We start from the raw sequence: 22,411 nt of genomic DNA, 5'->3' as shown, positions 1-22,411 counted from the left end.
TCCATCCGTGACCTTGTATCTACTTGGTAGATCCGACATTTAGGATATACAGTGTTGTTGGTTTTTTAGTGCTTTTTATATATATATATATATATATATATATATATATATATATATATATATATATATATATATATATATATATATATATATATATATTGAAACCCTATATGGTTATAATAACGTAAAATAGAGAAAATAATTTTATTCCTTAAGTAAAAGAGGTTCATTTTTGAATTTATATCAAATATTTCTTTATCTTTTAAGACCTATAACAGGAAAAAGATTACCATTTCATGAAAACAAATTGTTGTGAATATAAAGTGCAATATCTGTAGATTAAGGTTTCAAAATCCTTTAAATGTTAAGGTTGTTTAATTGATGTTAAATGTTCATTTTCGAAAATTGTTTACTTATATTAGAAATCACTTGTCAAGTGGGGGCTGCAAATAGAAAAAATGTACTCGGCGCTTAAATCATGATGGATATTTTTCGTGTCAGCACCTACTCGACACTAGCCTCAGTTTATACAGTTTCATCCCAAGGACCGTCCTTGACGTTCCGAAGTAGATTTGAACACGCAAATAAAATCCAATGCTTCACGCGGACTTTTTTTTTGCTAAAATATTGTTAATTCAGAAAAAAAGAAAGTATCACAAAAATATGATTTTTTCTACAATTTTTAAAGTTTCACAGCTTCCTGTCAAATGTAGTTAATGGTAAAACTTGGTACATTGGCGTGATAGTATTTATTATGAAAACACCATTTTCAAGTGTTTTGTACATGAATGTTCTGTAAGTTAATAAAACATAATGATAGATCCTAGAAAAATAAACCAAACCCACCTATATTTTGATTTGTCACCTTTATCTATAAAAGATGTAAGGTTATATTTTTTTTAAAACGTTTAAAGTTATCCAATATAAAAGCTCTCACACATAGTCATTATCGATATATTTGAAAAATTACATAACATGTATTTTGGCTATAAAGTGTATGGAAAAATATAATTAAAACACCCAAAATGGAAAGTGGTCAAGAGGTTAAAGAAAACTTTTTACTTTGACGTACGAAACGTTTAGCGCCGAGGAAGTACAACATCATAAGTGAAAATTAAACCCAACCCTTTCATTGACTTGAACAAGTTACCTTAACACTATAGCTTACACGATAAATCGTGGATTTTGCAAGATAAATCCTGTTTGTAGCCAAGGCAGAAAATGAATAAAAAATGTAAAAATATTGCGCGTAACAAAAGAAAAGCAGAATACAAACAAAACAAAAAAGAAAAAAAAAAGAATTATCTTTATATTTACTCATGAGTTCCATATGGAAAATAAGAATAAATCTTCTAAAGGGCATATGAAGTGTCCGATTGAGTTCCGGTTAAAACATGTTTTTTAATAATTGAATTCCTCTGTACGTTTAATGTATAGCTTATTTGCTGTTACTTTCATTTTATGTAATGGTTTCTGCATAACATTTACCCGAAGGAAAAAAATGTCAGATAAGTTACTGCATTAACACATTTTATTACACGGGTAACACTGAAGAATAATTTCCATGATGTTAAGGTAATTGTACATCATCTCATAACAAGTTGACATAATGTTAAAATATGTTCATATTACGTAATGATAAATTGACATACTGAATAGATAGCCTTCTGCTACAAGGTAGTGATGGCGTTCCATTAAAATGAATGATTGTTATTGTTTAACGCCGGATCGGCAATATTTCAGTCATATTTCGGCGTAAAATGAATGAAGGGGATATTAAATTTAGAGAGCTGATATCCCAAAAATATTTTGAATAACGAACATACAGCCTCTATAATTTTGTCAATTAATTAATGAATCAATACTCGGGATATTATAGTTTGGAGTATTGATATTCAAAGAAATATTTTTAAGGAACAAACTTAACTTACAGTCAATTTATTTTTGTTTTCAATCTATTGAATGAACTCAGGATATTATAGTTTGGAGGGTTGATGATCTATAAATACTTTTAAAAAATAAACTTACAGTCTCTCTAATTTTGTCAAATCTCTGAAGGCATGGTCCTCTATTGAGGTTAATCTGTTAATCTGTAAAAACCTAAAAGATATTGTGAAGAGCACTTTTATGTTAAGTTTATGAGTAAAATGTCAAGAATTTACACATCGATAATTTTTTTTCAAAAAGAATGTTTAATTCTTATAATTCGAAAAACCATTTTTTAAGATTATCTAAATTATTTCTTTGAGGCCTTCATACCATCCGTTAATTATTTCTGTACGGCGTAGGAATACCTTATACCACAAAGAAACGTAATCAAGTTGGAATTCGATAGAGTTTAAGTCAAATGGTTGTTTAAGTCAACAAGTATTGTAATTACGAGTTTACTTCAGAATAGTTTATCCTTGACCATAACCATGTTGACATTAACGACAAGGCTCAAGAGCAAAAGTTGCAGACCGACGACGCCATCGATTTGCACTGGTTTGTTCAAAGATGGAGGAAGAATACAGAAAGTAATAATATGAATTTGATGCTAGTAAGGCAAGAGTTTGAGGTACGTTTCTTTTCCCTGTCACAACAATACAAACTGAGCTAATTTGCTTCGTATTATGAAAGTCGAGAATATGACATAGGTGATTTTTAAAATGCACACCCGTGATCGGACATTGGCATACATGTAAACATTGTCATGGCGTGTGTCAGATGATCAGTCCAGTTTGTCACCAGTTAATTTATTAAATTAAATTTGAAGTTTATTGTCTTCAAAATTTAGCTAAAACTGCTTTCATTGTTTATACGATAACCTAGAAACTTGGGCAAGAAAGTAGTTCTGATTGAAAAAAATATCGATGTGTAAACTTTTTCTTAAACGTATTCTCGTCCAATAATTCCAATCTTCATTTTATCTATTGATTTCCTGTGTTTTGATTGGACGAGAACACGTTCCAGAAAATTTTTACACATCGATAAATTCTTTCAATCAGAACTACTTTCTTGATGACACTAGGATTTACTTATCGTATAAACAATGAAAGCAGTTATTTCTGGGTCTGTTCTGGCTAAATAATGAATACAAGAAACTTTAAATTTAATTAGGGCTTAAACAAAACTGGCAACATACTAGCCTGCCTAACTGATGGATGCCGTGAAAATGTTTATGTCACTGTCCGATCACGAGTGTGAATTTTAAAAATCGCTGTCTCAATGTCTATACGTAGAAAATAAGCTCAGTCTGTATCGTTTTGACAGGGAAAAGAAACGTACCTCAAACTCTTGCCCTATTAGCATCAAATTCATATTTACTTTCTATATTGTTCCTCAATATTTGAATAAACAAGTGCAAATTGAAGGCGTCGTCGGTCTGCAACTTTCGCTATTAGAGTTGTTGTTTATGTCAACATGGCCATGGTCAAAGACGAACTATTCTTCAGTAAACTCGTAATTACGATATTTGTTGACTTAAACAACATTCGATTAGTTGTTATAAGTTTATTTATCGATTGTTTTGACAATTTAAGTTGAACTCTATCGAAATTCATCTCGATTACGTTCCTTTACGGTAAAATGTATTCCTACGCCGTCCAGAAATAACGGATTGTATGGAGGCCTCAAAGAGAAATAATTTAAATATTTTTAAAAATTCGATATTGGAATTATAAGAATTAAACGTTCTTTTTGAAAAATTTATCGATGTGTAAACTCTTGACATTTTACTCACAAACTTAACATAAAAGTGCTTCGCACTTTTATTTAGTTTGTGAGTAAAATGTCAAGAGTTTACACATATACAAGATTAATACCACCCCAGACGGCACCAATTACGAAAAAATATAAACGTAAGAGAACAATAACAGACTTGGAATAAACTATTTTATGTTGCACATAAATAAAATGATTCAAGTTTGCGCAAAAAGTTTAAAATTCAAGAAGACAGTGCTTTTTTCTGAATATTTGGATTGATTCTCCGAATTTCTTTTTTTTTACTAAGATTAAACTCTTAGAAACAAAACTTACAAGCTAGCTAAGTTCGTCAATCCAGTAAGTGTTCTGTTTGTTATTGTAGTAATTTTGTTTCCGGACAAATATCTGAAAAAAAAAGAAAAGCAAATGCCAAGAGCAAGTTTTTTTTACTTCAAGTAAAATCAATATTGCTTGAAAGTTTATTTTTGTTAGAAAATAAAACAAGTAAGTTTTAATCATTACGGGTATAATTCCTTTTAGCTTTGCAATGCAAATACAAGGAATTTAATAAGTATAAACATGGTGGGGCAGTTTACGCTTTATAAATTTCGAAGCGTCAATGATGAATGAATGAAAGAGATATTATACTTTGGCTATCGATATGCCAATGATATTTTAAATAACGAATTTAAAGTCCCTCTAATTTTGTCAATCATTGAATGACTCCATAAACGGGATATTATATTTTTGGAGTATTGGTATCCTTTGAATAGTTCTGAATAACAAACTTACATTTCCTTCAACTTTGTCAAACCACTAAATGAATCATCTTCAATTGTGGTTATTTTGTTTTTTCTAGGTTCCTGAAAGATATTGTGAAGAGTGAATGTTAACTGCAAGTATTTGTTAATAAATCTAACCAATCTCACATTTCCAACACAGGTTTATTAAATATTAACATTTATTACTTTTTTACCCGTGAAGTACTGTAATTTATTCATTGAATAAAAATGATACCCTGTCACATTGTGAAAGGACATCAAAATGATATCCTGTCACAGTGTGACGAATATCAGAAGTGCGGGAGAACTCTCGATATCCCTACCCATCATGAAGATTGCTGTAAAAAAATCTTCCTTGACCTAATATAAGATAGATGGAAATAAATAAAATATTCTGACAGAGAATAAAACTGTCAAAACTACCGAAAATATGTTGCTAAATCCATGTTTACAGTGTTTTAACCTCATCTAGCTATTACGTCTCAACCTGTCAACCATGACGTCACGAGCCTATGACTGTATTACAAAAAGACAGAGGCAAAGGAAACATCAAAGAATTTAAAAAGAAAATGTAATAAACAGAAAATTCAATGTTTTGTAGTTGTAGCTTCGCACTCGTGAAAATATCAAGAATCCTGTCCCACTCGTGAAATCATACATTTCACTAATTCTTCCTTTGACTCTTTAGATTGTTCAATGTATATACACTGTACTCGTTACATTTTTCAAATAAATCAAGTAAGTTACATTTATTATACATTTCCTTATTCAGGTTCGGGCAAAGATCTATGTTAAAAAGAATTCTGGAAACGCTGTTATCGTTCTTGACATTATTGAATCAAACTCAGGATATTCTACTATGATGAATAGTTACTCAAAAAACATATTTCTTAAAACCTTAAGAAAACCCTTACAAGTAAACCACGTTCGTCAAGCCAGAAAAGGTGGCGTCCTCTATCGTAGTAAACTCGTTCGTGGAAAGGTATTTAAAACGTTCAAGAGTAAATGTCAATAGCAAGTTTTTTATCCATGCAAAATAAATGTATGTTTATTCTTTAAGAAAAAATTCAGATTAACAAATGGGAAAGTTTATTTTTCTCACAACGAAAATATATTGAATTAAGGACATATGATACAAAGAAAAAATATATATGCCTGGATAAGTATATATTTTTGTTTACTTAATTTCATTGCAAATGATAAATAACTTCAATATAAAGAAATTATAAACCTTCTGTGATGTTCAAAAATCTATCCTCCTGAAACCATACTTATTATTCTATACAAGTATTTTTCAATTTCACAGCTTTACTTTCAAAATGCAACTATATTGAATTAACGCGGTATAAACGGGGTTGGAACAGTTAATGCTTTATAAACTGCAGGGCGTCAATAAAAAATGAGTGTGCCGAATATTATAGTTTGGAGAATAGATATTCCTTCAATATTTTAAATTACGAAATTACAGTAGTCTCTCTTATCTTGTCAATCATAGAATGAATCCAAACACTGTATATTACAGTTAAGAGGATTAATATGTCATATCAAATATTTTAATGAGTGATTGCCCCTGAATTTTTTTTATGTTAACAAAGAATTAAATGAATTAAAAGGGTAAGTTGTACAGACATTGGACCAACCACATATGATTTTTTTTGGGGGGGGGGTCAAGACCACGGGTCAAGATTATTTAAAATATAACATATAATTGAAATGGAATAAACACCCGAGTCAGAGACTATGCTAAGCATATTCCCATGCCTTGATGAATGTCGAGAAAAACATGTCGAGCACTGTAAACTTATCCATACCTGGCAATATAATAACTGCACCAATTCGAAATGTATAACCTAAAATATGTATTACGAATAGGAAATAATAAACTCCATAAAAATTAAACAGTGAACATAATTTCTCTGCATCTCGTACATATTAACTTATGCTTAGTCCGTGATGATTAAAGTTTGGACAGACTCTCTGTCCGCCTGTCTGTCTATCTGTCTGTCTCTCTCTCTCTCTCTCTTTCTCTGTCTGTCTGTTTGTCTCTCTCTCTCTGTCTCTGCTGAACAATCCATTTTGGTTGTGCAATTTATATTTGCAATAAGAAATTATTAGACAATGAAATTGATTCTTATAACGATGTGGTAGATAAATATGAAAGGTAAAGAAAAGCTACGGAAATCTACAAGCCAAGGTTTCATTTATCATTCCCAATGATGTTTTTAAACTGTAGATATACCTAAATACGGATATACGACACAAGTAATACGGATCTCTCTTTATTTACATTATTTGCTCTGTCATTAACATATGATCTTAGTACATGTAGTACTATGATCTCTATAACCAATCTACTAATTTCCAAAAAAAAAAAAAAAAAAAAAAATAAATAGATAAATAAATCTAAGTTGCTTCCTTAGTAACTATTATGTTTTGGGGATACAAAGTTTATAATTATAGAGCGAACCAAATAAATCTACTCTATCAAAAATCAGGGTTCTCAAATGACCATTTAACGTGGCGGTCCCCCCACAGCCACACCATTCTCTTATATTATATTGGAAATACCTATTTAGTCATGAGTCTGCTCTGTTCTGTTTTTTGCCAAACATACAACATAACACAGAGTTTGTCAAAAAGGAGCATTTGTTATTGAAAATGCCAATAAAAATATTCACGTATTAAAAGTACATATGATACCCATAAAAATCTTAGGCTCAAAATTGACAGTAGATCTCATGTCAAACAATACTCATTACATGTAAAAAGAGATAAATGTGATTAAGATGTAGTCCCATTTTTTGCCATAAGTAGTCCAATGGGCAATACGTTTGTTATTTATATGTCAGTATTTGTTGTTGAAAAGTTATCGTATATTGAACAGATAAAAGTAATATTACAATTAAAAAAAATAAAAATAAAAATAATAGTAATTAAGTAACAGATAAAGATTAAATCTGGTTTTTGATAATCATTGAACGTTGTAGTGCTCATAGAACAACAGATACATGTGTTAAGATCTTTCGTTTACGACAGGGCAATTGATGTAAATCAAGCAATGCATATTCAATGCATGTACAGGATGAAACATCCTCAACTAATGTACAAGAGTTCAACAAAGGTCAGAGACATAGCTTATTCCTGTTTTTGTTGTTGTACAGAGTGATAGAAGAGCAATATAATTTACAAGAGAAAAGAAAAACAATTGATAAATTCTAACATCACTCAATATGACTTATTTTTAACTTACTGACCATTTAATATCAGCGGGACTTTTTTCTTGGGTAGTTACACCTGACTTCAATTATATGGCATATTAGAAAAAAATAAAGACGACTATGGACCTGGTAATGTATCGGATAGCTTAAACTCTAACAGTTAAAATAAATCGATTGTTTTTCGAAAATAAGAATAATGGCATCTTCTGACGTCATCTTGTAAAATCCGAGTTCACTCCTAATTCCTGATGTAACGTGAGTACACGTGGACTGTTTTTGACCTCATGTACATGTCATGCATGCGGAAGTGAAACCTACATGTATCGTCCCTTTCCAACTATCGTACAAGTGCAAAAATCCACTTATTTCTGGCTTCGTTCTGAACTCAAGACGAATCACACGACTTTACTTTACGCTACATATTTACCCAACATTCAGCCGACTTATAATCAAACAGCTTGATATATTACTTCATCTACTGAAACGATTTAGAAATCTATTTTTTAATCAACTTTATATACCAAAGAGACATTTGACATTTCCACAAATTTTGAATGTAAATTATCAAGCACGAGAGATATGTTGCAATCATAATAATTTGCCGCGTATTTTTTATGATTTAATTATTATAGAATTAATTCAGTTCATTTTACAGTAAGTAAGGATATGGAGATAACAAACAGTGTTCAATATGAAAGTCCATAAAACAGTACAAAATTGGAACAGAGCAAAGAATATAATACATAGTATATAATAAAGTTAAAACTTAACGGAACCATGATATTGCATAGAGTTAAACAGTTCTCATATCATAATCAGGATGTGTATAGGCCTTGTATTTACCGTACGTTTGTACCGGAGTTTGTTACACTTGTATTTCATAATAGAAGTAACGTTTCCTTAACGTATTATTGATTCTTATACTTAAGATTAAAATCTAGTTTTTGACTATAAACTAAGCCTTTAATGCTAGATCCATTTTAATGTCCTAATCATTTAATTTGAACTTTATTTTTTCCGTACTTTACATAAACGGCTGTAATATAATTGTGTAGAAAATGAAATATTTCCTCACAATTTGAAATCAGATGAAAATTAATTTCGAAACATAAATTTAACTATGTATTATTTTAGAAAGGACAATAAGAATATATGAATTATACTGGGATATAATTAAAAATGAATTTTCAAAAGTAATAAAGCATATATTTCATAGGGCCACACTTTGTGACTCACAAACAAAAGGAGAAATTTCATTAATACATAAAGGGAATGAAAGAGAAGATATAAAAATAATTTTTTTTATAATTCCAGTTATTGGCTATGAAATCGAAATGAGGAGAATACCGGAAATATATGCAAAACAAATAAATGATATTGCCTGGTCTTTAATCTTGGAAAATAAATTGAATAAAATTGACAGAAATGTGTGCTGCGTAAGCAAGAATGAAGGAGGATCTATATAGATAATCTAGACAAGATGATATGGTCATAACACGCATGCATTCAAATGCACACGGATGCAATGCTACAATTTGAATAATTGGTATCCTTCTGGGAAAACGTTGTTAAAGTAAAAAATGCGCAGAATTTGTCGTATTCAATGAAGCTCACAGGGAAAATGGCACCAAAAGGGCGTTGGGGAGCGTTTGAGGAACATCTGTAACGGTTCCCGTTACAATAAGCACTAGTTATTCTTTTTTTTCTTATTTGTTCTCCGGTACTTTTGTGTCCGGAAGTATTCTCAGATACTGTTTACCCAACTGACCTTAAACCTTTTTAGGGTTAATGGATGTTTAGTGTAGGTGTGCGGAACGAAGGTCATTTTGCATGCATACGCATGCACGTGCGTGTGCGTGAAGTGAGTGAAATGACTTATATACTTAATATACCTATAACTTTTACATTTTTTATGAAATGATTTGAAACTTATTATATAAAGATATATTAATAGTGTACATAATATGACACTGTCAAATTAGCACAAACTCACGCGCATGCACGTGCTTTTCGCTCTAATTGGCTAAAACAAAAATCTCAGTATCTTCTCTATTTTCTAACGAAATGCTTTGAAATTTAAAACATAGTCATAAATTAGGATATCCTGCAATATGATATACAAAAAAATTTATGAAATCACGCGCATGCACGTGTGCTGCAATTTGATTGGCTGAAACTTCAAATGACTATATCTCCTTTGTTTTTGAACAAAATGCTTTGAAATTTTAAGCATAGTCATACATAAGAATATCCTGCAATATGATATACGAAAAGTTTCAAGAAATCACGCGCACGCACGTGTGCTGCAATCTGATTGGCTGAAATTTTAAATGACTCTATCTCCTTTGTTTTTGGACGAAATGCTTTGAAATTTTTAAACATAGCCATACATTAGGATATCCTGCTATATGATATACAAAAAAATTCAAGTAATCACGCGCACGCACGTGTGCTGCAATCTGATTGGCTGAAACTTTTAATGACTATAACTCCCTTGTTTTTCAACCAAACAGGATGGGATTTAGAACACAGATAAATATAAGGGACTCCTACAAGAAGGTATGGTCATCATGCATGTGCACGCACGTGCGTGCATTTGGAATGAGTAAAATTAAAAATACACTTGAATGAGTGGTTTTTAATAATTTTGGACTAAATGCTTTAACATAAGTAAATTAAAATATAAAGAAAGGGTAGACAAGATAATATGGCCATAACGCACATGCATTTACATGCGCACGGGTGAAATGCTAAAATTTGAATATAATTGATATCCTTAAAAATGCACAGAATTTGTCTTATTTAATTAAGCTTACAGGGAATATGGCACCAAAAGGGAGATGGGGAGCGTTTGGGGAACATCTGTAACGGTTCCCTTTACAATTAGCACTAGTTTATGTTGCAATACAGCTTTCCTACTTGCATATGGTGTTTACATCTCTCAGCAGTTGATTTGATGCCCAAAAGAAAACTCTCCGTATGAACAATTTTGAAAACAAAGTACTTTATTGACGAACAAGTAGATGGAACGAAAATATCAGCAGTCTCGTTTGAGTATCATTTCGTAAATTCTATGATCGGAAAGATGACCTTCTCAGGAAATATAATCTATGATTAGATCAAATGCTAATTGCCGTTTTTCTTACTGATTGTCAGAGCATTATTGACATAAGGCAATGTAGACAAATTTTTTCCCGTTTTTTCCGGGATCATGACATGATGCACACAGTGGTTGTGACTGGTCAGCATTGGATGCCTACTCCTCCATGGCACCTTATCCCACCTGTGATGCGTTACAGGTCCCTGAATACCTGTAATAAAGAACTGAATGAACTAGATCGGTAACTAATTTAACTGGAAATTCACACATAAACATATGTTTCGAGCATGTACAACATGTTGCCGTTTTACTAGTATCATAAATCTGAAAGGCAACGCTCACAAAATATGCATATTTAGTATTAACATAGAATTGTTAATAGCAATGTAAAGTAATGCAGCTAGAATTTGCTCTTCCTTTATTTGTACTTTAAGCATTACATCTTATCAGTATATACCGGGGCAAAATAATACAATCAGCTACAGTACAGAAGTGGCTAATTTACAGGAGAACAATGTGTTCAGGGTTCGAAAAAAGCTATCTTTAGCACATAAGTCAATGCCAAGTCCATTGACCTTGGTATCATTTGAAAATCAGAGTATGAAATATATGAAGTCCATATCTTTCATGGTTCAAAAGAGTTATTTTTAGCATAAAAGTCACAGTCAAGGTCATTAAGTCAATGTCCTTGGTGTCATTTTGAAGAAGTTAACATACCAAATATGAAGTTCTAATCTTTTTATGGTTCAAAAGTAATGACGTAGGTTGAATTTTGAAGACGAAAAAGCTATTTTTTGCATATAGGTCACAGTCAAGGTTACAAGGTTATTGACATTGGTATATATCGTTGGAAAGAACATAGTTAATGGAGTATACATACCAAATATGAAGTCTCTATCTTTCATGATTCAAAAGTTATGACAAAGGTTTTTAGCATATAGGTCAGCGTCAACGTCACAAGGTCATTGATCTTGATGTCATTTGAAAGAGCGTCATTCATTGAGTATGCATATGTCAATGACCCTCTGACCTTGACTGTAACCTATACATAAATGTAGCTATTTTGTCGGCAAACTTTAACCTTCGCCATACCTTTTGAACTAAGAAAGATAGAGACTTAATATTTGACATGCATATTCCACTAATTAAGCCCATTCACATGTCACCAAGGTCACTTTTTTGTGAATTTGACTGTGTCCATTATGCTAAAACATGTCTTTTTTAATTTTGTTGCCGCCGGGCGCATAGTGTTTTACAAACACAACTTGTTTAATAAAATATTCTTAAAAATTGCTTCGATAATCTGCATGAACAGGGCATACCAGTAAAAGTGATATTCGTCCTAAACACAATTATTACAAGCAAAACATTTCCTTTGGGCTTTGTTAAATTTATTATACATGTATCTCCTAGATTCAGTAGCTTATAGGTTTGATGATACCTGTAATCTTAAATTTATATACATTTTTGAAACTGTTCTATACACAGAAAACTATTCTAATTTTTATGATCGATATCGTAATGTGTACAAAAAAATTAATTGATAAAATAAAAAAATAAAACTTCAAAATTTAAAAAAAGAAAGAAAATCAATTTTATGCATTTTTAAACAAGAATTAATAAATGAGAATTTAATAAACTTACAAAATTAATTGTAACAAAAATGTTTAAACAGTTTTCCAGTCAGAGAATACGAAGTAACATACAGGAGTTACCCAGGAGATAAATGACATGTTAATGACAAAAAAGTGGAAGAAATAGGATTATCAGCTGTCTCGTTTTAAAGGTGCTAAGAAACATATTTCATGTTGATATTTTCTCAGATTTTCTTCACAATTTCATGACTTATAAGTTGCTATAGCATTACTAACGAAAATATAAAAAAATCTTATTTTTGTGAAGAAAAAAGCAAATTTGATGTGTATTAATGAAAAATATTAAAACTATAATCCAGAAAATTTAGAGTAGAAATGTGCGAAAGCAAACCCAGGCCTCAGTAATGTCAGCCCGTGCTCAATGTTGTTTACAGAATTTAACAAATTGAATACACCCCTGAAACGTACACAGTTTTCTTAAACAGGGCACCAGCTCTGTTTTTGTAAGTGTTTGCGTTTTACCGAGTGTGTTCAATTGTTAAACTCTACACACACCACTGAGCACTTATTTAAAATAACCCATGATGTGTTGGTTTAATTTGTCTTCGCACATTTCTACTCTGAATTTTCTTGACTATAGTTTTAATATTTTTTCATTAATACATAACAAAATTGATACTTTTTTAAGTATCAAGGATAAAGTTAAAAATTATGAAGGTGCAAGGATGTGTCAATCAAAGGCTTCTATGATTTTGAAGTTTTGATAACTTCTAGAAAAAATAAGATTTTTATAATATTTTCCTAAATGTAATTCTATAGCAACATAAAAGATGAATGTATGAAATTATACAGGGAATTTGAGAAAGTATAAACATCAAATCTGTGCCTTAAACATCCTTTAGTAACCATTTTGTAAGTTCTATGATGGATACAATGACATTGTAAGGAAATATATTTCATCATTGAGTCAAATGCTGATTGACATTTTTGATACTGATTGCTAGAAAATTATTTGCACAGAATTTCAGACCTTATTTCCGTTATTTCCCGATGACTTGGAGTACATGGTGGTTATGACTGGTCGGCAGGGGATGCTCACTCCTCCACGGCACCTGATCCCATCACTGTTGTTTTAGAGGTCCCTATTTGCTCTGCTCCTAATTTGTATTATTTTATGGACTTTTGAGCTTGTAAACTCTTCATTTTGTCCATATATTACAAATCGACGATGTCTTAAGATTTAAAGGATATGGAAATAACGAACAGTATTCAATCTCAAAGTCCTTAAAACAATACAAAATAAGAGCAGTGCAAACACAAACCCCCGAAACATCAGAGGTGTGATTAGGTGCCATGGAGGAGTAAGCATCCCCTATTTTAATGTTTCCTGTCCAGATGAAGTGTGATAAAAGAAACTTTCATTTCTAAAGAACAATACATGAAAAGTGACTCAAATGGCCCCTTAAAATGAATATCTCAATTCTTTATTTAAAGCTCTAATTTGCATGGCTATATATATGACTTTTATTGGTAATTTTCAATTTAATAGAAATGTCATTAATTTGTAACGTCTTCTTCAAGTAAAATATCCAAAAATGAAGCAAATGCGTCTGACAGATGAAATGAACATTAAGCTCATAAAAAAACCGAAAATCTACGTGAATCACAGAATCTAAGAAAACAAAGAGGAAAAACTCACAAAGACTATGTTTTTTGTTTAATAGAAAATAAAATGACAGAGGACGACAGAAAATATATAATATTATCAATTCTATTATGATAAATAACTATTTTATTATAAATAAAATGGTATTACCATTTACTTGACATTCTTATTTCATATTTATGACAATATGACAACAATTACATTACACATATGTGATAATTATGATTATGATAACTGTCAATTATACATTGCAGTTTCGATAAATTTTACAATATGTGTAAGGAGCTATTATTCCATAACGAATTACAAATAAAACGGTATATCATGTATTAATACCTCATACGATAACCTTAAAACCTTAGTACCAGAATTGGCCGGGGTATACCAGGAAATACTAAAAAAAAAATCTCTAACCTAAGCTATATTGGAAATACAAAGTTAATTCTTTATATTCACCTAATACTATAAAAAGCTTAGTAGTTAAATAAACATATAGATAAATAAAACTGAGTATGTCTATGTATTATCTAATATTCATCATATATCAATACTCCAGATCACTTTCCCATAAACATTACACAGCAGAACATGTTACCCCTATTGTATTTCAAGAACAAAAATGAAGTTTTTGATCAACATTTAATTTCAGTGATAAAAATTATTTCGTGTATTACTTATTAATCCAAAAACATAATGATTTGTTATAACCCATTAGTATGTTATAACAAAAAGTCTTTTTTTTCAAAAAAATGGACGGTTTTATGTTCTTTTTGAACTATAATGGTAGGTCTGAAAAGTTTCCTCTTTGGTTTTGATATTTATACTAAATTCTACACTTAATTCCTAGATCCTTTTCAAGGTACATAACAATAGTCAACATAGTATCTTTAGGTTTAAGTTATTTATTGACCTTTATAGAATAATCTGAACCGAGCATAAAGAAATAATAGTGGAATCTCAGTAAACTGTACTGGTTTCAATTTAAAAAAAAACTAAAGGATTAACCTAATTTTAAAATCAAAAACAGTTATACCAGGTTGTAATCTTATCCTTTAATGTCCTACAGATCTATACCCAACCAAATATGATAGACTTTATAGTTATGTCTTGCTCTCTCCTATTTCCCACTATTTCCCGGGAAATATTAGTATATCCAGGAAATTCACTAATATTTCAATGGAATAAATAGTTTTTCCACTGTTTTCATTAATTTTAAGTCATTTTTAGCATTTTCTTTCGAATTGTTTTGAATTCAATATCTGTATTTATTTTTTTCCTGTATTCTAAAAGTCCATCATGGATTTAACAAGCAAACATAAAAACAGGTATACTATAACCAGAACGTTCCCTTCTTTCAAAGGTGAAGAATTGGTTTCATCAGTTGTGGTGTCCATAGTTGTGGTGTCCATAGTTGTGGTGTCCATTGATGTGGTGTCCATTGTTGTGGTGTCCATAGTTGTCGTGTCCGGACAGGTCAAGTTTGCAGCTGATAGACTGACCAGTGAAGCCCCGTTTAAGTTCTCAGGAGTGAAGCAACGTGGATCTCCAGACACGGTGACACGTCCAGATTTTAGGAAATCGACCAGGCCTATTAACTCGCAATCGCAGTGAAAAGGATTATCCTGTATTCTCCTGGATAAAATAGAAAAAAAATAATGCATTTTAATTCCTAAATACTATTCAGCCTTTTAAAAATTGTTGAACAATACGTTACATATATACTAAAAAAAACCCGCAGAATTTTAAGTCATCAAAGAAATTTTGAAAAAAGTATATATATATGGAAAAAAAATTATCATTAAATACCCCTAACCTATTTAAAGTACACTAGGGACTTTTAAACCCCAATTGTTTATGCGGGTTTGTTAAGGCAGCACATGGATCAGAATTCGGCGAATTAACACTTTTTTATAATTATACAACACTAATAAATCGGAAAAGTCAAGGATAAAACTTTAACTATAATTATGTAATAATTATTCTATAGACTTCAATGGAACTTATACTACAGGAGGCACTTCACTACGACGTCACCACGTGACGTCTATAATAAGAAAATATGCCTTAATAAAAAAGTGAAAAGTTTAACACTACCCCGGGGATAATAAGTTCTAATTTATATTAATAGTTATGTTAAAACATCTCTGTACCTTGAAAAGCGCTGCTAGAATCATACTGTCTTCTTATAGAAATAATTATTCAACAATTTTGGACGAAACCTTCCCAAAACTTTTACATTTTAATTTGTTCATAACATCGAAAATAATCCTTCAATTCCCGTAAACCATTCGATTCTAGCAGCACTTTCCAAAAACAAAAGAAAAAGAACTTTAGATAGAAACAAAAATAGGTAATCAAGATTACAGAGCTCACCTCAACGTGTGTTGTCTTTAAGTAAGGCTAATTAAGTCACACAATTAACCAACAAAAAGTGTACATCCAAAAATGCAAAATTTATGCAATTTTGATACTTTGGAATAGACCTATATAAAAACTAAAAACTAGTTCTTCATCATGAAAATGTAATTAAAATCCAGCATCTGAAGCAAGATTGAGAGTTTTCATCCCTTGATGCATCATTTAAGCAACTGGTTTATATAAGCCTTATAGTTTCTTGGTGATAGACTTGCACCCATAACTTTTACAAGGTCTATTATCTGGAAAATGTATGTCGAATTCAGCATCTGAAGCAAGTCCATTTGTGTGCATCCTAAGATGTATCATCCATGTAAGTTTGGTCAACATAGGGCTTAAAGTTACTTGCAAATGAAACCTGTATAAAAAATTAACCTTTCCACTAATCCAGAAAATGTAGGTCAGATTCAGCATCCGAAGTAAGTCTGGTAGTATGCATCCTAAGATGTACCATCCATGCAATTTAGTCATTATACGGTTCATAGTACACTGTACCTTGAAAATGAAACTTTCACCAAAAACTTTAACCTGTTCACTCAACCGGAAAATGTAGGTCAGATTCAGCATCCGAAACAAGGCTGGTAGTATGCATCCTAAGATGTATCATCCATGTAAGTTTGGTCATTATATGTCTCATAGTAACTTGGAAATGAAACCTGCACCAAAAACTTTAACCTGTTCACTCAACCGGAAAATGTAGATCAGATTCAGCATCCGAAGCAAGTCTAGTAGAATACATCCTAAGATGTACCATCCATGCAAGTTTGGTCATTATAGGGCTCAAAGTATCTTCGAAATGAAACCTTCACCAAAAACTTTTAACCTGTTCACTCAACCGGAAAATGTAGGTCAGATTCAGCATCCGAAGCAAGGCTGGTAGTATGCATCCTAAGATGTATCATCCATGTAAGTTTGGTCATTATATGTCTCATAGTAACTTGGAAATGAAACCCTCACCAAAAACTTTAACCTGTTCACTCAACCGGAAAATGTAGGTCAGATTCAGCATCCGAAACAAGTCTAGTTGAATACATCCTAAGAATGTATCATCCATGCAAGTTTGGTCATCATAAAAGTATCTTCGAAATGAAACCTTCACCAAAAACTTTAACCTGTTCACTCAACCAGAAAATGTAGGTCAGATTCAGCATCCGAAGCAAGGCTGGTAGTATGCATCCTAAGATGTATCATCCATGTAAGTTTGGTCGTTATATGTCTCATAGTAACTTGGAAATGAAACCCTCACCAAAAACTTTAACCTGTTCACTCAACCGGAAAATGTAGGTCAGATTCAGCATCCGAAGCAAGTCTAGTAGAATACATCCTAAGATGTATCAGCCATGCAAGTTTGGTCATCATAGGGCTCAAAGTATCTTCGAAATGAAACCTTCACCAAAAACTTTAACCTGTTCACTCAACCGGAAAATGTAGGTCAGATTCAGCATCCGAAGCAAGGCTTTTTGTAGTATGCATCCTAAGATGTATCATCCATGTAAGTTTGGTCAACATAGGGCTTATAGTTACTCGGAAATGAGACCTACACCAAAAACTGCACCAAAAATGTTAACCTGCACCAAAAACATTAACCTGGTCATTCCTTTGCTGAAATTTCAGCATCTGAAACTTTGACTGGTACAATGAAACTCACTAGCAACATCTTCCATGCATGTCTAATCAATATAGGACATAGAAGTACTTAAAAAGAAAACTGCTCCAAAAAACTTAACCTTAACCCGGGACGCCGACGCCGACGCCGACACCGACGCCGACGCCGACGCCGAGGGTATCACATAAGCTCCCCCCAACTTCGTTGAGGTGAGCTAAAAATTAAGTATCAAGGTATGCGGTGTTGTGTTGAACTTTTGCATCTTTTTTGTTTCGAACGACCGAGGAAAGGCTGATCGGCAAGTAAACACCCTCCCTGCTTTAATCTTACGAAGAAATTGCAGAATTATATTACCATACCTCATTCATACGCTTTATTTCCAAAAGAATCACACATGATATTCATTCTAAAGGCTTTTAAACTCCGATTTCTTGTGTTGGTTTACATCAATTTTCGTTATTTTTCACTTTCACTCTGCTACTGCATGATGAACAGTTATGACGTCACGGGTTTGGTATGTAACCCCCGTGATAACTACAGAGGCCCAGGAACGACAAAATTCCGTTGATATTATTCCTCTGAATATTTTGGTTCCTTTTTACGACCTCAAATCAATCTTAGATATCGATTTTAAGAAAATGTTATCTCTAAATCTAACGTCATATAGCTTATTATGACGTCATAGCATATAGGCATGCAAGTAAAATATTTGTTTGTAACCTTAACCTACCTGTGTAATTATTTCCCTTGATTAATAATGTTTATGAAAGTATTGTTTTGCATGATTTTTTGTTAATCGGGGTTCTTCATTGAAGTTTTGTATTTAGAGAAACAATAAATCCTACTATAAAATCCATATTTTTTGCTTTGATTGTAATGTTGATGTTGAGGAACACAGATGACAGATTTAGAACTGGCTGTTTGCGGGTTACCAAACCCAGAAAGGACCGTCATATCCTCCCCCAACACCTAGGCAATCGACTCAGAACTGCTGTACAAACTGCTCAATTAGCATAAAATGCACAAATTGTTCGTAAAAGACTAAGTGAGAGAAGCTGGTATTTGTGCATGACGTCCCAACATTAAAAATCCACTAGCGCTGAGATCGAGGTGTCAAAGGACATATGGATTGGTAAAGAAGTATGTTTCTATAATTTGGAGGCAACGTCAATGACATCAACTTGTTGTCAATTTGGAACAAGGGACATATTTAATTTTTATCACAACGCACTCTAAAATCATTTTTGAAAATTAATGTTTAAACTGATTATCATGCACAGGAAGAAACGAAACCTTTCAGTTAAAACTGAAAGGCGGCTTTCAGTGACTTTTCAGTTGCCATTCAGTCACTGAATGTCAGGTACATTTCAGTGACCTTTCAGTTGCCTTTCAGTCATATTTCAGATACCTTTCAGACACCATCCAGCATACAAATTTCAGTTATCTTTCAGTGACCTTTCCGTCAACTTTCAGTGACCTTTCCGTTGACTTTCAGTGACCTTTCCGTCGTCTTTCTGTCATTTTTCAGCTACCTTTCTGTTATCCTTTAGTACACATTTTAATATCAATTCAGCGATTTTTTTTCACTGGCTTATTTATTTTTAATCAGTATTTTTTCTTTAAAATATTTTGCCTAAATTTTTTATCCTATCTAAACTGTGTTTTTGTTTTATTATCGTAATAAATGTACCTAAATAAAACTGGTAATCAAAGTTAAACTTAGATGTTCAATTGTATTTCAAGTATTTAATATACGTTCGGACAAACTAAAATAAAAAGGATCTTAATTTCTATTTCTTCTGATACTTTAAATATTGAAAAGACTCTTGTAATTAAATTATACAATTTAAATCATTCGCGTTTCATAGATATCCAAGATTTTAAAAAAATAATCGATTTATTTCTGGCTCGGAATTAAATATCACACACAGTTTAAAGTCAATTTAACCATAGAAACGAGGGGATATATAAGGTCAAATTCGGCGAAAAATTTGAATTGAACGTAGAAATATAGCAAATATCCTGTAAATCTACACTTGATCTTGTATTTATTTTTTAAATCAGATATGTCGTATACTCCCTGGTATAACTTAAAATTGTTATAAACTTTAAAAATATGTTTTAACAATTATTTATTTATATAATTAAAAAATGATAACAATTTAACAAAACACGTAAAATTAAAAAAAAAATGTACCTGCCATTCAGTCGACTGAATGGTAACGGAATGATCACGGAAAAGTCACGGGAAAGGATCTTTTCAGTGACCTTTCAGTGACCATTCAGCGGGCATTCAGTTACCATGGCGTCGACTGAATGGTGTAATTTCATCTTGTGATGTTTAATCTGAATATGAACTTTTTTTGTTGAGTATAGAAAGGATATCTAGATCGTGTGATTTTGATATTTGCTTCACATAGTTAAAATGGAATATACACGAGAGTCTTGCCGAGCAAATATACACTATTTTAACACGTTTGATAAAGCAAATATTAAATGATACAATTAATCACACAATTTACACTATTTGTAGTTCAATGGTGAGTTATAATGTATTCAGTCTAATGTAAGAAAGCATTGTTAATAGTGACCTTCTCTGCGTGCCACAAAAACTGTAAAGAGTTTCTTACAAAAACGAATTTACGGGGGGAGGTGGAAGTTGATTCTGTCTTTGCACGACGTATACACTCACGTTAACCTATCTGTTTTCTTGCTTATAGCATTTTTTTTGGTTAACTTTCATTATTTTTTAGAACAAGAGTTTTGTTCATTATCAGTATTTATTGACAAGAATTTTTACGATTCATATTGTTGTTAAATTAAAATCTTGAAGCGAGGGATTGTCGAAAAACCGAAAGTGCTTTAATTAGACACCTACTGTGGATAAATTATAGGCATTTTTTCATTGGTAGTATCACACGTTTGAGATAAATTACATATAAATGAGGGTTATAAAGGAATATTCGAGTAACTCCACTATAGTTCGATTATAACGACGATTATAACATTCGTAGTTCTTATGAGAGATATTTTTAAAAAGAATATTGAAATAAAATATGTGGGTAATATAATTTTCGTCCAATCTTTAACACTCCTTATATCCTCTGAAATATTTTTAATAACCAGGTTGTTCTAATTCATGTCACTTTATTCTTAGATACTTACAGTTCTCGTAGATTTGTCAACCCGCTTATTGTGATGTTTTTTATGGAGGATATCCTGTTGTTATCAAGACGTCTGAAAGAAAATATGAACGATTGAATGTTTACTTCCTTACGTATACAATTAATTTCAGGATTTAAGAAAGGAATTAAAGTGTATTTTCAGTTCTGATTCCATTATGAAATCGTTATTATTTTCTCTTCCTTTCTTCACAATTGTAATTTTTTTTTACAATTGATATTGCGAACGAAAACGAACTTACAGTCTATTTATGTTTGTCAAATCCCTGAATGCATTATCCTCTATTGTGGATATATTGTTATTGTGTAGATTTCTGAAAGAAATTTGAAGGTTGAAAGTCAAGTATAGGTATTTGTCACCCTGAAAATTCATTACAACTATAATTCAATCTTTGAAAAAATCATTATCATGAAAAGCAGTGAGCCGGTGAATATAACCGGTTGACAGGGGATGCTATCTCCTCCATGGCATCTGATCTCATCTCTGATGTTATATATAGGTCAATGATTAATTTGATCCTGAAGTGTATTGTTTTATTGGACTCTTGAGCCCAAGTATTGTATGTTATCTCCTAATATCTTAGTGTATTGTAATGGAGTACACTTTACATATTTTTATGTATCACATTGTTCCTTACTCAAGTTGTATACATTATTTATTAGAAAACCGAACGAAAATTATATTTTTCTTTACATTGTTGATTCGAATTTAAGACGCAAAATGTAATACCGTGGTGGATAGAGACTCCAAAAATATATATGGTTAAGGAGTCTTAGAAAAAATATACTTACAAGATATTTAAGCTCGTCAAACCATTAAAAAGGTTGTCCTTAATTGTATTTATTTTGTTGTTCTGCAGATAACTGGAAGAAAATAATCGAAATGAAACATAAAAGTAAAAGTGAAGAGCACTCTATTTAATTTAAATAAATATTTACACTTTAAATACCACCAATCGTCAATAAAGAATGAAGGCATAGGATATTATAGTATGAAAGACTTATATTCCAAAAATATATTTTGAATAATGAGCTTAAAATGTCACTTATCTTGTCAAATCATTAAGGAGATGAATAACTGAAATGTTTATAGTGGGGAAATTGATATCCCCCCCCCCCCGGAAAACAATAATTCATTGACAGTCTCTCTTATTTTTTCAAAT

General features: G+C 31.6%; 1 protein-coding gene across 1 annotated transcript; it reads right to left on the bottom strand.

Moving 5' to 3' along the window:
- Positions 1-15,032: 15,032 nt before the first annotated feature.
- On the bottom strand, positions 15,033-21,730 carry LOC134255500 (leucine-rich repeat transmembrane protein FLRT3-like). The gene is made up of 4 exons (XM_062738031.1): positions 21,687-21,730; positions 21,491-21,562; positions 21,232-21,303; positions 15,033-15,677 (listed from the first exon to the last, which is right to left on the bottom strand). The coding sequence occupies exons 1-4, from the start codon at positions 21,728-21,730 to the stop codon at positions 15,329-15,331; spliced, it is 537 nt and encodes a 178-aa protein (XP_062594015.1). The 3' UTR covers positions 15,033-15,328.
- Positions 21,731-22,411: the final 681 nt, after the last annotated feature.

The sequence above is a fragment of the Saccostrea cucullata genome, unplaced genomic scaffold (genome assembly GCF_032062105.1).
Source record: "Saccostrea cucullata isolate Sc308-1 unplaced genomic scaffold, CSIRO_AGI_Scuc_v1 ctg3434, whole genome shotgun sequence".
Lineage (NCBI taxonomy): Eukaryota > Metazoa > Mollusca > Bivalvia > Ostreida > Ostreidae > Saccostrea > Saccostrea cuccullata.
This window is presented reverse-complemented; position numbering and strand designations above follow the sequence as displayed.

What these genes read in the sequence shown, in the direction of transcription:
- LOC134255500 (XM_062738031.1), bottom strand. Translation starts at nt 21,730, where the DNA reads ATGAGATCAGATGCCATGGAGGAGATAGCATCCCCTGTCAACCG. An exon ending in TTGACAAACATAAATAGACT is followed by an intron (nt 21,304 to 21,490) that starts GTAAGTTCGTTT and finishes ATTTTCTTTCAG; the next exon opens with ACGTCTTGATAACAACAGGA. An exon ending in TTGACAAATCTACGAGAACT is followed by an intron (nt 15,678 to 21,231) that starts GTAAGTATCTAA and finishes TATTTTATCCAG; the next exon opens with GAGAATACAGGATAATCCTT.